We start from the raw sequence: 12,716 nt of genomic DNA, 5'->3' as shown, positions 1-12,716 counted from the left end.
CTATGGGCTTGCAAAACTGGTAATATAGACTTAGTCATCCTCAGAGACATTGCGTTTCATGCAATTTAGTAAATAACTTATCATTCGGAAGGTTAAAAATAGGTTTCAGTCCAATGCTTTATTAAGTCATTACGTAAATGGGCGTGGTTTCGTGATAATTAAATAAGTCAAACTGCGTTGATGCACCAATCAAAGAACTAAATTATACAAGATGTATACCATATTTTTGTAGGACAATGTGAACCGAAAAAAATCTAACTTGTGTTAAACGCCTGTACGGCCACGGGCACTTACAATAGCGGAAGATTCACTTCTGCCTTTCTTCAAGAGCGTCTATTCAGATATAACCAAGGAATTTGTCAAATTCACTTTAGATTCGGCGAAAAACGAGCGCAATAAATTTTTGATTCCAATAATAAAATATTTCATCAGCGTTGTCCGTCAACGATTTGCCCCACATGATGCAAACAGGTTATTTGAAACCAATCACTCGGCAACACAACCGCAAATTGGTATTAATAACTGATCGGTAAAAGTTGTACAGTAGAATGCAATTCACTATAAAAATGCATATATAGAAAAATAATAATTGAATCGACGACTTTTTCTCTTCCATGACCGTCAATTAAAGAAGTAACCAAGTAGTTTACAAATACGATCGCAATACGATTTATAGTTCTGAAATTACCAATGGCGCAATGGCGTGGTCACCTTTAAGCCCTTACAAGAATAATTCACCAACGATTTCGTATAAAAGTAATTATAAACCTACAACAAGATATTTATGGAAAGTAATATGAAAACGAATTGTTTAACACCCACGTGCCTTGAGATAATAACATCTACCCACGCCTATCGATCGTGGAAACTGGAAATACGTAGTATTTCTTTTGAAGCCCAGTTCAGAACTAGAAGGTGGAGGCGAGTAGTTCAATATTAATCGCTTTCATAATTTGGACAGGAATTTGAATTTGAAAAACAAATGAATCAAGAATACACATGTCGGAACCATTGTGTTCTAGACGTATGTAAAATTAAAACAATGACATAAACATCGGTAGAAAATAAAAGAATGAAAGATAATAAAAATATTATGAATGTGTACGTTCGAGTGTGGCACGTTCGACTTCAACAAAGGCACAATTAAGCCTTTTGATTTTACACCCAGAATCTATTTCCAGCTCTTCCCTATGTAAAAAAAAATCAAGACGTTCCAGAGATGTGTCGCGTAATAAATTCAATTCAAATACACACGACGTCATAGTAAAATCCATTTAGGGCAATGCGGCCATATAGACGCAAATAGTGAAGTCTAATTATAAAAGATTATAAATAAACTTCAGAGGGAAAAGCGCACGAGGCTAAAAAACGATAAGATGCAGATGCTTATATTTTAGGCATATGTATTTTATTTTAACGACAAAATACGATATGTTTGTATATTGATTCAATAATTCACATTTGAGTAAAATAATAGGTCATCAAATTTCACGATGTATTATAGATATTCAAGACAAACATTCCTTTTAAAGTCAAAACCACTATATATTCTTATCAAACCATCCCAGTTACGAAGTAGATTAATACTCAAGTCCTATGATACAAATACTTCCTCGAACGATAACCGACTATTGTCACCCTTTATCGTCTCATTTCCTCATAATACTAATATGGACCGAAGTAATTGTGTTCGAGAGCTTTAGCGCAATACCCGGGATCAAACATAGAAGTACGTGGAAGGCGAATGACGCAGCGCTCATGCGCACCAGGCGTCCTACGCAGCAATAAAATACACTCCCACGTGGATAAAGGTCACAGCCACGATCACTATCCTTTATATCTGAGGCTGTATTGAATGTCACCATATATTTTTGGGTATCTCGGCACTAATAAATCAAAATAAAAGTGCGATCGTTTACAATGCCACTCGGAGACTTCAACAATTACCGGAAATGTAATGTCCCTTGAATTAATAAGACGAAAATGGCGGCAAAGGCGACACAGTTTCCGTGTATGACAAAGTAAACAATGATTACTTACTCATTGGATATACTCAGGTAGATGCATGTAAACAAACTTATTACTATTATAAATAACGACTTCAGTACAAGGCCTGCCTTATAAATGCTACTAAAAGTAAAAAAAAAGTGAATTTATTTCAATTAAGTCAATTAATAACTACACTTTTTAAAGTAAAAAATATTTTTAAAAAAAAACGACTGTAACGCCCTTACCAAAAGGTCGTTGACACATGAAGAAAAATCGGCAAATTACTCCATTCTACTAGTAGAACAACATCGGCATTTAAAAACTCGTGAAGAAACAACAATATAAGTTTTTTTTTGTAACGACGACTTATATATAGACGTTATATACGACGCGTTCCATATATCATGTTTCGATTAAATGAAGACACGTTCAAGCTATCTAAAAATAAATATGCACGTGACTGCTTTCAGTTTCAATTGATGTTTCCTGAAATACACTCAAATTGTCATAGGGGTGAAACAGCACAAACAAGGATGCGTTCAATGTCTTGTTTATTTTGATATTGGAATGAAGATATTATTAATAAACCGCTCGAAATGGTTGCCACAGACTTTAGATATTCTAAATTTAAAAAATACGCAGTTTTTGTATTCAAATATATTTAATACATTTATGTCCCACAGATATTAAACTAAGCTTACCTCGTTTATGTGTTTGTATGTCTTGATTAGGTCCACACTGAGTTTCCGTAGAGGCGCCGTTGAAGGGTCTCGAAAGTGGTGTGGTATCCGCGCTTGCATAGCCTGGCGATACGAAAACGGACCATCAGTTGCAGGAGACGAGGTAATCAAAACCGACTTCAAATATTTAATAACAATAAATTTGGAAGTAATTTTTCAAATTATATTTTCTACATCAGTTCTAAAGGATTAAATTAAAATATATAAAATTTCTGTCACATTAGATTATTGGGATCCTTGAAGTCGGCTAAAAATAAAAACAAACGCAACACAAAGGAGTACAGGCAAAAATAAAAGCGATAAAAATATATACTTTCAAGAATGGATGATAGATCGAACAAAAAACTCTAGAGTGAATAAAAGATGAAACGTGCATTATGAACGCGTATGTACTTGTTAAATAGCGATAGTTGTCGTAGAACTTTAAATTCTCACATATGACAAGGCAATCGGTAACACGAGACAGTTCGTTTATTGTTAATTTGAAGCTTCCCTTCAAACTTTCGATTTAAAATCTGTAAAAAAAGAGTCTTATGACTTATGACATTGCAATATTAAAAGTGGGGCCTGTTATGGTTATCGCCAGTACATTAACTCTTCGCTGAGAGAACGCAATTAGCAACACTCAAGGTGGATAATTTATTTAGCCGTGCATAATGTGTAGCTCGGGGCGTTAATGACCCTCTCTTAATATATAACAGTATGTACGCATTTTACGACTTGAAACACCTTTTGAAAAAACTTGCTACATAACATGTATGTACCTACTACACTTGAGTACGCGATGATGCCAAACTACTTTCTTTCCATTTCAGAAATGAACTTCTAGTTTTTACACTTTTCGGAGATTTCTTATTCAAATATAACAATTTGTAATTGCTTCTCGCTTCGCTTCACTTCCACATAATCTTCCTAGTTGCGTTATGTTTCAATTTAAAGACGTTAAATTTGTTTTCGCGTGCCTAGTCATAGTTAGTATCGAGACACATCAGTTATGAAATGCCCGAACTGCCTCGTGCGTCATTTACCTGGACAGGGATACGGTAGCGCAGGAAAGCTCTTGGGTTGCGCGCGGGGGCGCTCACCTGAATGTCCGAAGGTGCGCTCATGGAGGCCAGCTGATCCTCAGCAACGAGTCGGCCGTAGAGGGGCACATGCCGCCTCTCGCCGCCGGCGGCTTCAGGCATGCCGCCGCCGACAACACCCACTGAAACAAACAATTTACATTACTCCAAATGTTATACAACCACATATTATATGTATACATTTAAGTAATAGTACTTAAATAAATTTGTTATATTTATCTATTCCTATGAATATATTATATATATATATAATATATTTCAACGGTGTCAGTTAGAAAACACTTTGAATTTCACTCAGTTATTCTACTTCAATACGAAGTCTCGCTTAATGGTCAGTTAGTCTCAAGCAATATTTCTATGACTACTTTCTACACCTAAGCACCAATAACAATGCATTACAACACAACTGGATTTAGTTACATCTGATTCATTCATTCGATCTTACGACGACACTCCTTTTTATCAAAGTTCCATATTTATTGAAAATATAGTTACGTAAAAATGATAGTATATTTCTATAAGTGTGTATAAAGAAATTAAATCCTGAACAATTTATCTGTGTTGGTTAAGTACTCCAAAACATTAAAGAACGTTATGGTCAATCAACCCTGTGTCTTAGAAAAAAATTACCATATTACAAGTCACCTTGCCCACCTACACATGACTCACAAAATTCGCAAACAAGTTCGTTTTCCGAGAAAAATTATACAAATGTATTTTGGTCATATCTTTTATTGTTCTCGGCGTCATTCGAATGTTTAACTTCTTAAATTTTGGGCAAAGTATATTTCTAACAAAAAGGGTTGTGTAGAAGTCTAAGCAGCATGTAGCCAAGCCATGTGTGTCATGAAAAATGGAGGCACTTAACTAAAAGATTTCATAAAGGGGCATAATAAACTTTACATCGTAGCGTTCGCGCAGCAGCAGCAGCTCGTTCTAGCATTCATATACATGTAAGGTTTACCGTAAAGTATAAAACCCCAGCAAACTTCGTCATACATCTGACGTTACGACAAACAAGTCACCAAGTATTCCTATGTTCCCATCGGAATTTCCGAGACAACTATCTGCGTTTTAAGTTTGAACACATGTATTCTCTCGATATATATTCAGACAATTCGAAAATATTCCTATTATTTAATTATATTGCCTAAAGTCTTGGAACTTTGTTTTGTGAAAATTTGTAATAGTTGATTTTCTTACGATGTTAGCCATATGGTTAACCATACGAGCAAGTGCTACTGCAAAAAAGAAAATCCAATTAATGTAAACGGTAAGGTTAACGCGTGTTTCAAATCATTACAGATTTAAATATAAAGTATATTTGTATAAAAAATAAACATTCAAGGCATTAAGTTTCCATACAAATAGAATATTTTTCAGTAAATCACTGAGTATGAATCACCTTTACATTTCACACGTAATGACACGAACCGAGGTCAGACAAGTTAATTCTCCGTTATTTATGTACAGTCTGGTTCAACGTGACATTTCATACCAACGTTTGGAGTATTGTCGGGACGAAAAGTTCGTTCAACGTCTTGAAACTTCGTGTCTTACAGCTTATTAGATTTTAAATTAAATGAATTTATTTAAAATCCAAGTAGTTTATTCATTCTACATCGGCCATAAGTTTGCTTGCTGGCAATATTTAATTTTAGGATTCTTGCATATATACATACGTTTTATATTTAGGTACATGTAATATACAAAATAAGCAATACGCATTTATTTTCGGGTTTATTATAAAAAATATAAATAGAAGAAACTGACCCCTGAATGTTACGTTTAAAAGATCGCCAGAGTAGAGTATAATTTAATACAAGTACATATTTACATAATGTCAACGCATAGTACCGAATAAAATCAATAGAGGCTCCGAGAGGCTTTCTATCGTGATCACGAGTCGCGTGTGCTTAGGAAGAGCATGCTAACCAACATGTGATCGTTACTGCGTCGTTAGAATGCGTTACGTTAACTAAAGCTAGTCACATACTATAATAAAACAAATTATGATAAACTTTTTAATTATATGCCAGTCGTTCCCTATTGAAATTTGTATTTTTATATACTCGAACATCACCTTTTAGTTTTATTCACATAATTTTTATATAAATAACCATTAAAATTCGATCGCATTCTAAAAAAATATTAACATAACAGACTACATGATGCTTTTACGGTAAACTACTTATTATACTATAAATTGTAACTTGTAATGCTGTGTGTACACGGCTTAACCTCATAAAGATGACTGTCAAGTTCCCTCTGTTAGGTCATAATAAGTATGATCAAGCAAAATCTCTATTGATTTTATTAAATCTTTGAAAATAAACATTACTCAACTAAAAACTGTTCTAATATCCTCATTATGTTGAACATAATAATAACATATTTGTTTTAATCCGTGTTATTAATAGGTATCACGGTAACGAGAAAAAAATATAATCGTTAAGAATTAGTACGATAGTCTATAAATAAGCAGGCGAAAAGTTCTTTTTAATTTATGCTTCATTACAGTACCCATAACAACTATCACACGTTGTGTTAAAAGTGTCACCGGCAACTCTAGCAGGATATAAATAAATTTCTGTATGCTTTGATTAGTTTACTGTACAGTAAATCCGTCAATATCGACAATAATTCTGGAATCAAACCGAGCACGATCTGGCGCTTTCCTTTAAGAAAACAATAAAATAGATAAATCTAAATAATGTAATATATATATATATATATATATATATACTTTAATTCCACTTATTTTAAAGACTTCTTAATTTTCCACCATAATGTTTTCAGCCAAAATCGTAAAGATTATTGAATTATCTTACAAGTAACGTTAATTGCGGTGATTCTCGGTATGCATTGATTAATAAGTATATGTATTCCGGATGTTAGTAATTAAGACTTACATGTGTAAATACACGCAGTAAGGAATGTTTACTTCGTAATTATGATACGATGAACATGTGTAAAAGTTATAACAATTTGTATGAATGAAATTTACACAAACTAAATTACCTAATAAACAATAAGGCCTTTTACATTTACAGCATTTACCAATGAATAAATATTATTACATATCCATGAATCTATTAGGTACTATAGAAAATTTGCATTATTTAAAAATAGACCAAAAAAACTATAATTAAAAATTTATTTATATAAAATGTTAAGTAAACTTTAAATACAAGATAATAAAATAAAATTGAAGTTAATTCAATACGCGCAAACCGTCTTCTCTTTAATAAGTAGGTAGCGATTAAAGTCAAACTGCGCAGTTCGTCGTCCATTATGACAAGAGCCGCCGGCAACTAGTGGGATTCCCCCTGCCGGATCTAAAAGGCTTTGATGGAGGGAGGCTGAATGGGTCACGCGATGCTGGCACACCGCGGGCCGACGAACGAGCGAGTTGCTACGTCACCAATGCAGGCCGTTTGAAACCGGCCGCGGTGCCGGCCGACAACCTGTGGTAGGTATGTGAGGAATGTGACTACTCGGTGGCGTGGGAGGCTCAAGATAGCCCGTTTTGCTATTTACGTATCGCAAATGCAGTTTTCCGTAGAATAATTTCACGCCAGGCAAGTTTAATTGAGCATTAACAGGAATTGCGTCTATTCTTAGTCGATAGTCGAATATTAAATGTTGACGACACAACTTTGCGGCCGTTTATCTCTTTGATAACTCGTACGATGACGCAATATATTGGTAACTTTGTTCCGGTTGGAATTCAAACAACGCTGTGATTGGCAAACAAATGTCTGTCAGATTGTTTAAATTTCTGTTAGATAACTAATCTGCAGTTTGTTTATTAAGAGGTAAAAAAAATCAATATAAATGTATATTGTAAGCAAATTAATTAGCAATAAATCGTGAAACTCAAGTAGACAACTTACTTAGATCGTTGTTTTCATCGTTAATAGACATCCCTAAACAAATTGATATACAATAAATAAGCAGAACAAAAGACTTATCACTGAACACAATCAATTGGTTCGGGAACAAAGATCAGGCCACACTGTATTAAAACAAAGAAGCACTTCAATCAGCCCAATGCTATCTGAGATGGTCGGTGCTTGTGGCATCTTTGATTTTTATTTATCGCTGTTTGGGTGCGTCCCGTGTGTTATTGTTGTGCAACTATATACACGTGGCGATGTTGTGAGTGTAATACGTCAATATCGATAAGAAAGGTATGCCGGCGCGCGGCGCAAACCATCCGTCGCAACTAACGCGTCAACTCGACGCTAGTAAGTAATAAACGAGCGGAAGGCCACGTGATTCAGATGACAAACATGTCGCCAGACTTCGCTGACCGATTGCGATTTTATCGATACTAGAATCAAAATTGAATTATGCGAATGTGTTGTTGTTGCTACCTCGGGCGGGTATCGTGTTTTGCAGATCTTAAAAAAAAATATATTTCCCACACATTTGTACATAAGTACTCGTTTTATTCAGTTAAGGAAACAGCGAAATCGTACAATGTAAGACCTACAAGTAATAAGTAGAGATTTTAATATCTCGAAAGTCGAAAGTCACACATGAAAGGGCTGCATCGATAGAACGGGATTATTACGAATTCTATGACGCTGGATGTATTAAAAAGGGAGCCCCCGGAGTCATATGCATGAAACACAAATTCCTTTTTACCCGCTAGTAGCCACGCAATTTCTCCGATTGTATGCAAATCCCCGACGCAAACAAAGAATGAAAAATCACCGCTGCAGCACGTCCGACGCTTCATTCCACCTGTGTGCACGTTCCCTCTGAGCTTCTGAACAAACTAGAGGCGAACGGGTAGCGAACTACGACAAAACCCCAAGAACGGAGCCGTAGCGTAAACAATACCACCAACACATTATTCCGGAATGGATCTCATCCCTTTACATATCGACCGACAGCGTCTTGTCGAGCAAGCTTTTATTAGCTGTCTTCGAATTGTGAATAATTCAGTAGGTTTTCTATTAAGCACTTAAAAGAATAATGCATGGAGTAGATTTAATAGCGATGGGGCGCCGGGATTGTAGCATACACACGTGAACCTCAAGCAATAATTTATTTATTTAATTATTAGTATGTAGCGAACATACATATTATAAAACAAAACACTTAGACAATACAGAAAGCCCAAAACAGATTACACAGATAAACAATATATATAAAACAGAAAACAAATAAGTACAGAATTACAGAATTAGAAGTAGAATCCGGATATAAAGACCTTCAAGGGACCGGCGATACTATGTCGTACTAACCGGATGACGTACAAAACGGATTATTTCTTAAGTACATACATGTACATTAATGGAGAAAAAAATTTTTTTTTTTAATCTAACGAAAATTGTAATTTAACATTTGAAACAACAAATAATACTTATTATTTCAAATGACTGCTCAAACAACAATAAACATTTGTATCTAAAAATATATTACTGTGATATTATTAAACCATATAATAACTACCAATATTTGGTCTATAATTGGGATTGCTACTCCTAAAAAAAAAAACAATTCAATTATTTTCCTTAAGCTAGATAATATAGACCACAGACTATAGATGAGCAAATCTAACTGCAGATCGCGGACCCCCGTCTGGTTTAACGGCCGTTTGCCGCGTCTGGCCGTTAACCCGAGGCCCGACGGGTGCGCGCGAAAATATCGCGCTTGCGCTCGCGCCGTTATCGTACACAAATTAGATCATTGATGACTTCGCTATTGTAGCTTAGGTGACAGTAGATAAATTCGGTCAGCGTGCTCTTAACAAGCTTTCGCCGACCGTTAAGAGGAAAACCCAATTCTCAGAAATAATAATGAAACTGATTTAGATATGCGGTACGTTTTGTAACTGAAAGTTTAAATAGGCAACACGTTTTCTGGTTGTTTTAGGTTTCCACGAAATATGAATAAGATAGATAAAAAGCTTTAGCAAGTGTTCGCTTCAAAGTAAACAAAAAAAAACTTTTGTTAACAGATAGTGAGGTCTCCGTCCGTCATTTTTAAATTATTGTGTAAGCTTTAGTGACCACTTAAAAAAAACATATTATATTTGGATAACTACTCACGTCACGCATATCTCCACTACACATTATTATAACAGGTTTCAATAGTTAGAATCATACTATGTATTTAAAATATTCGGTATCACATCCATTGACTCAGAAGTTGTGCCGGCAGTTGGATATTAAATAAATATATAGTAGATACATATCAGAATGAGCTAAGTAGACTAAAATTAGGACAGCTGATTGCGACGTAAAAAACATTTTTCCGTAATGATAAATAAAGTTTTTTAAACATTAAAAATAAAGTAAATGATTTCTAAAAATATATAGTACTAACATAGATTAAAAGCAATTCATGTTTAAAGTATGTAGGTGTTGTGCTCTAGATAAGTAAGATGGCGATTGCCTGCAAAAACCGGCGGTCAATGACGTTGAGGCCAGTTGGGATGGAGAATTTTATATTTCCACATATTATATTATAAGAGCGAACTTATGTTTATTTAAAAAAAATTAAGAGTCACCATAATACCTCCCAAATCTGTCACGGGGTATTAGTAAAATAATTTCTAATAAGTTAAGCAATCTCTTCCAGGCCACGCGAAATCAACATCATTAACATTCTACTTTTAGTGAGTAAAATTTCATTTCCTGAAATTAAGATCAGCTTCATTTAAATCGTACTTGTTTTTATTTCGTAAGCAGAAAGCCAGAGTAAAAAAAACATATATTTTTTACCACAACACAACCATATACCCTTATATAGTATTCATATTTTCATCTTAAATATTTAAAATAAGTATCATGTTCACTAATTATCTTATTTTTCTACCTTTGTGAGTACTTGTTCGTATCGACAGGGCAATGAACACTCACTGTGAAGGTCACAAAATAACAAGGTACTGAAGGATAAACGAATCGATTGGCACAAAAAGCACGTAGGCATGAAATAGGTTGAGAGAATCTAGTATTCAAGCAGAATACCCTTCTAGACTGGCTCACACCCGCGACTTCCTCTCGAAATAAGGATGAAGCAGCTATTTCTTCTTCTTTAAAATACTTCTATACTAAAAAGTATCTTCTGTCGTAAGTTTTGCGGCAAAACGTGTAATAAACAATTTCGCATCTTACGTTATTATTAATTTTTTTACTAATCTAACCAAAACCATAACCTAATAAAATAATTTGCTTGTCATGTAACAAGTGTGGGCGTGAAAAAAGTAATCTTAGCCATACGTCACCCCCGTGACACCAATAAATATTCAAAACGTTTATTTGCCGGACCATATTTGTTTAGTTACTTTCCATACTCATTCAGTTTATTAAAAACCACCGTTGCCAGCGCAAAAACCTTCGCGGCCGGTCGTTGACACCGAGGGGCACTTTAGGGCTGAGTCGTCACACTCGGCCAACAACGCACCTTATAATAAACACTTAACTAAGTATTTTTATTCCGTCTACGTGACAGGTGGAAAATTCGATTCAAACGTAATCCGGCTATATTGAAACACGCGATTTACTAGTCTATCAAAGATTGTCGCTTATGATTTCTACCACGATGTTGGTACCTTTTCCTCGACTTACAAAATTGACTGTAGACGCAATATTTTGACATGAGGTTATGATTGCCAACTTGAAAATCACCCTCGGAGATGCAAAAACATCGTTGTATACCGGTCATGTTGAAATTATTAAGAATTATGATAACTTATTACCTACACTTAAAGATTAAATTATTATGCTTTTCAGTTCGTATAACGACGCTAAGGACACCTGGGCAGATTTATCAAATAGAAATTGTGTGGTCTAAGTTAATTAAATTCATAATAGCACTCACAGTATGGCTAAGTCCGGCCAGTTAAAATATGCACTTCTCAAACTAACTGCGAAAACTACACATGTCAATACCACGTGGAGTGTTTTTTTATATAAAACGCAACATAGGTAACACACATTCCCTCACACACATAGAAAATGTCACAGATTAAAAAGAATAAAGATGAATATAATCAGTGTCGCCAGCATCAAATAACATCTTGACAAATTGTCAAAATAATTTATGTATTTAAAATTCTTCTATTTATACTATCATCGAGGTATAATGTAAGGACGCCGTTAAGTCGTGCGTTATTAAGAATTAAAATAGGAGTATATTAATTAACATTTCACAAACTGTTCAAGCAAAGTTATTTACGTATAAGTGAAATGTTTCCAAAACATGATTTAACAATTCGAGTCTGTTTTGTTTACGGAAATAAAAGTTTCAGTGTCGCGGAAGTCTGAGCTCGCGGCCGATCGGTATTTACAATTTATATAAATTAAGAAAATTTTATTACGTTATATTTGAAGTAAAGCAAAAGTGTTAGGGTTACTTATATCTACACCACCACCTAGGTATTTCCTTGCATTAAACACTACAAGCACTTTTTAATAATAATAAAAAAAATTCCACTATCATCAGTCCACCAAAAACTACAATAATATGGGAAACAATTTCAATTGCAGGTGGGGCTCGATAAATTTTTGTTCCGCATTCCAAAGTAGAATTCATTCACAGGCCGAAGACGAAACGTCTAGACTGTATGTCGGAGAAAGGTGACCATTCACTAATGACCGTCCGACTTCACCGCTTCCGAGATATGAACACTTAAATGGTTACCGTTAAAAACCTAACGGCTATGCGCTGTAGCTACATATTGTAAGGCGTATCCTATACAGTTACTTCCTGCGTAAATAAACGGGGAAATTGGTGGAATTTGCAAAAAAAAAGTAACTAAATGATAAAAGCAACAAGCGCGAGATACCGGATTACGGTATTATCTATATATATATATAAAAATGATAGCATCAGCTAGATAACTTCACTAACAATACAATCAACCGGGTCCTGATATGACCAG

At 34.7% G+C, this 12,716-nt stretch overlaps 1 protein-coding gene across 5 annotated transcripts in view; it reads right to left on the bottom strand.

The window, feature by feature from the left end:
- Positions 1-12,716, bottom strand: part of LOC123716549 (serine/threonine-protein kinase minibrain) — a 95,784-nt gene that overhangs the window by 78,740 nt on the left and 4,328 nt on the right. For 3 of the 5 annotated variants that reach the window (XR_006754577.1, XM_045672351.1, XM_045672358.1), the window contains exons 2-3: positions 3,758-3,936; positions 2,691-2,792 (exon numbers count right to left, since the gene is read on the bottom strand). Coding sequence is in view for 4 of the 5 variants with exons in the window: in XM_045672351.1 (XP_045528307.1) it covers positions 2,691-2,792; positions 3,758-3,936 (281 nt within the window). In the remaining variant the exon portion in view is untranslated. Of the gene's footprint in view, positions 1-2,690; positions 2,793-3,757; positions 3,937-7,710; positions 8,031-12,716 lie in introns of those variants that run through there. The other 2 variants (XM_045672365.1, XM_045672373.1) reach the window with 2 other exon arrangements.

This window comes from Pieris brassicae, chromosome 1, assembly GCF_905147105.1.
Source record: "Pieris brassicae chromosome 1, ilPieBrab1.1, whole genome shotgun sequence".
In the NCBI taxonomy this organism is placed as follows: Eukaryota; Metazoa; Arthropoda; class Insecta; order Lepidoptera; family Pieridae; genus Pieris; species Pieris brassicae.
Note: the sequence above shows the minus strand (reverse complement) of the source record. Positions and strands in the feature narration are given on the sequence as shown.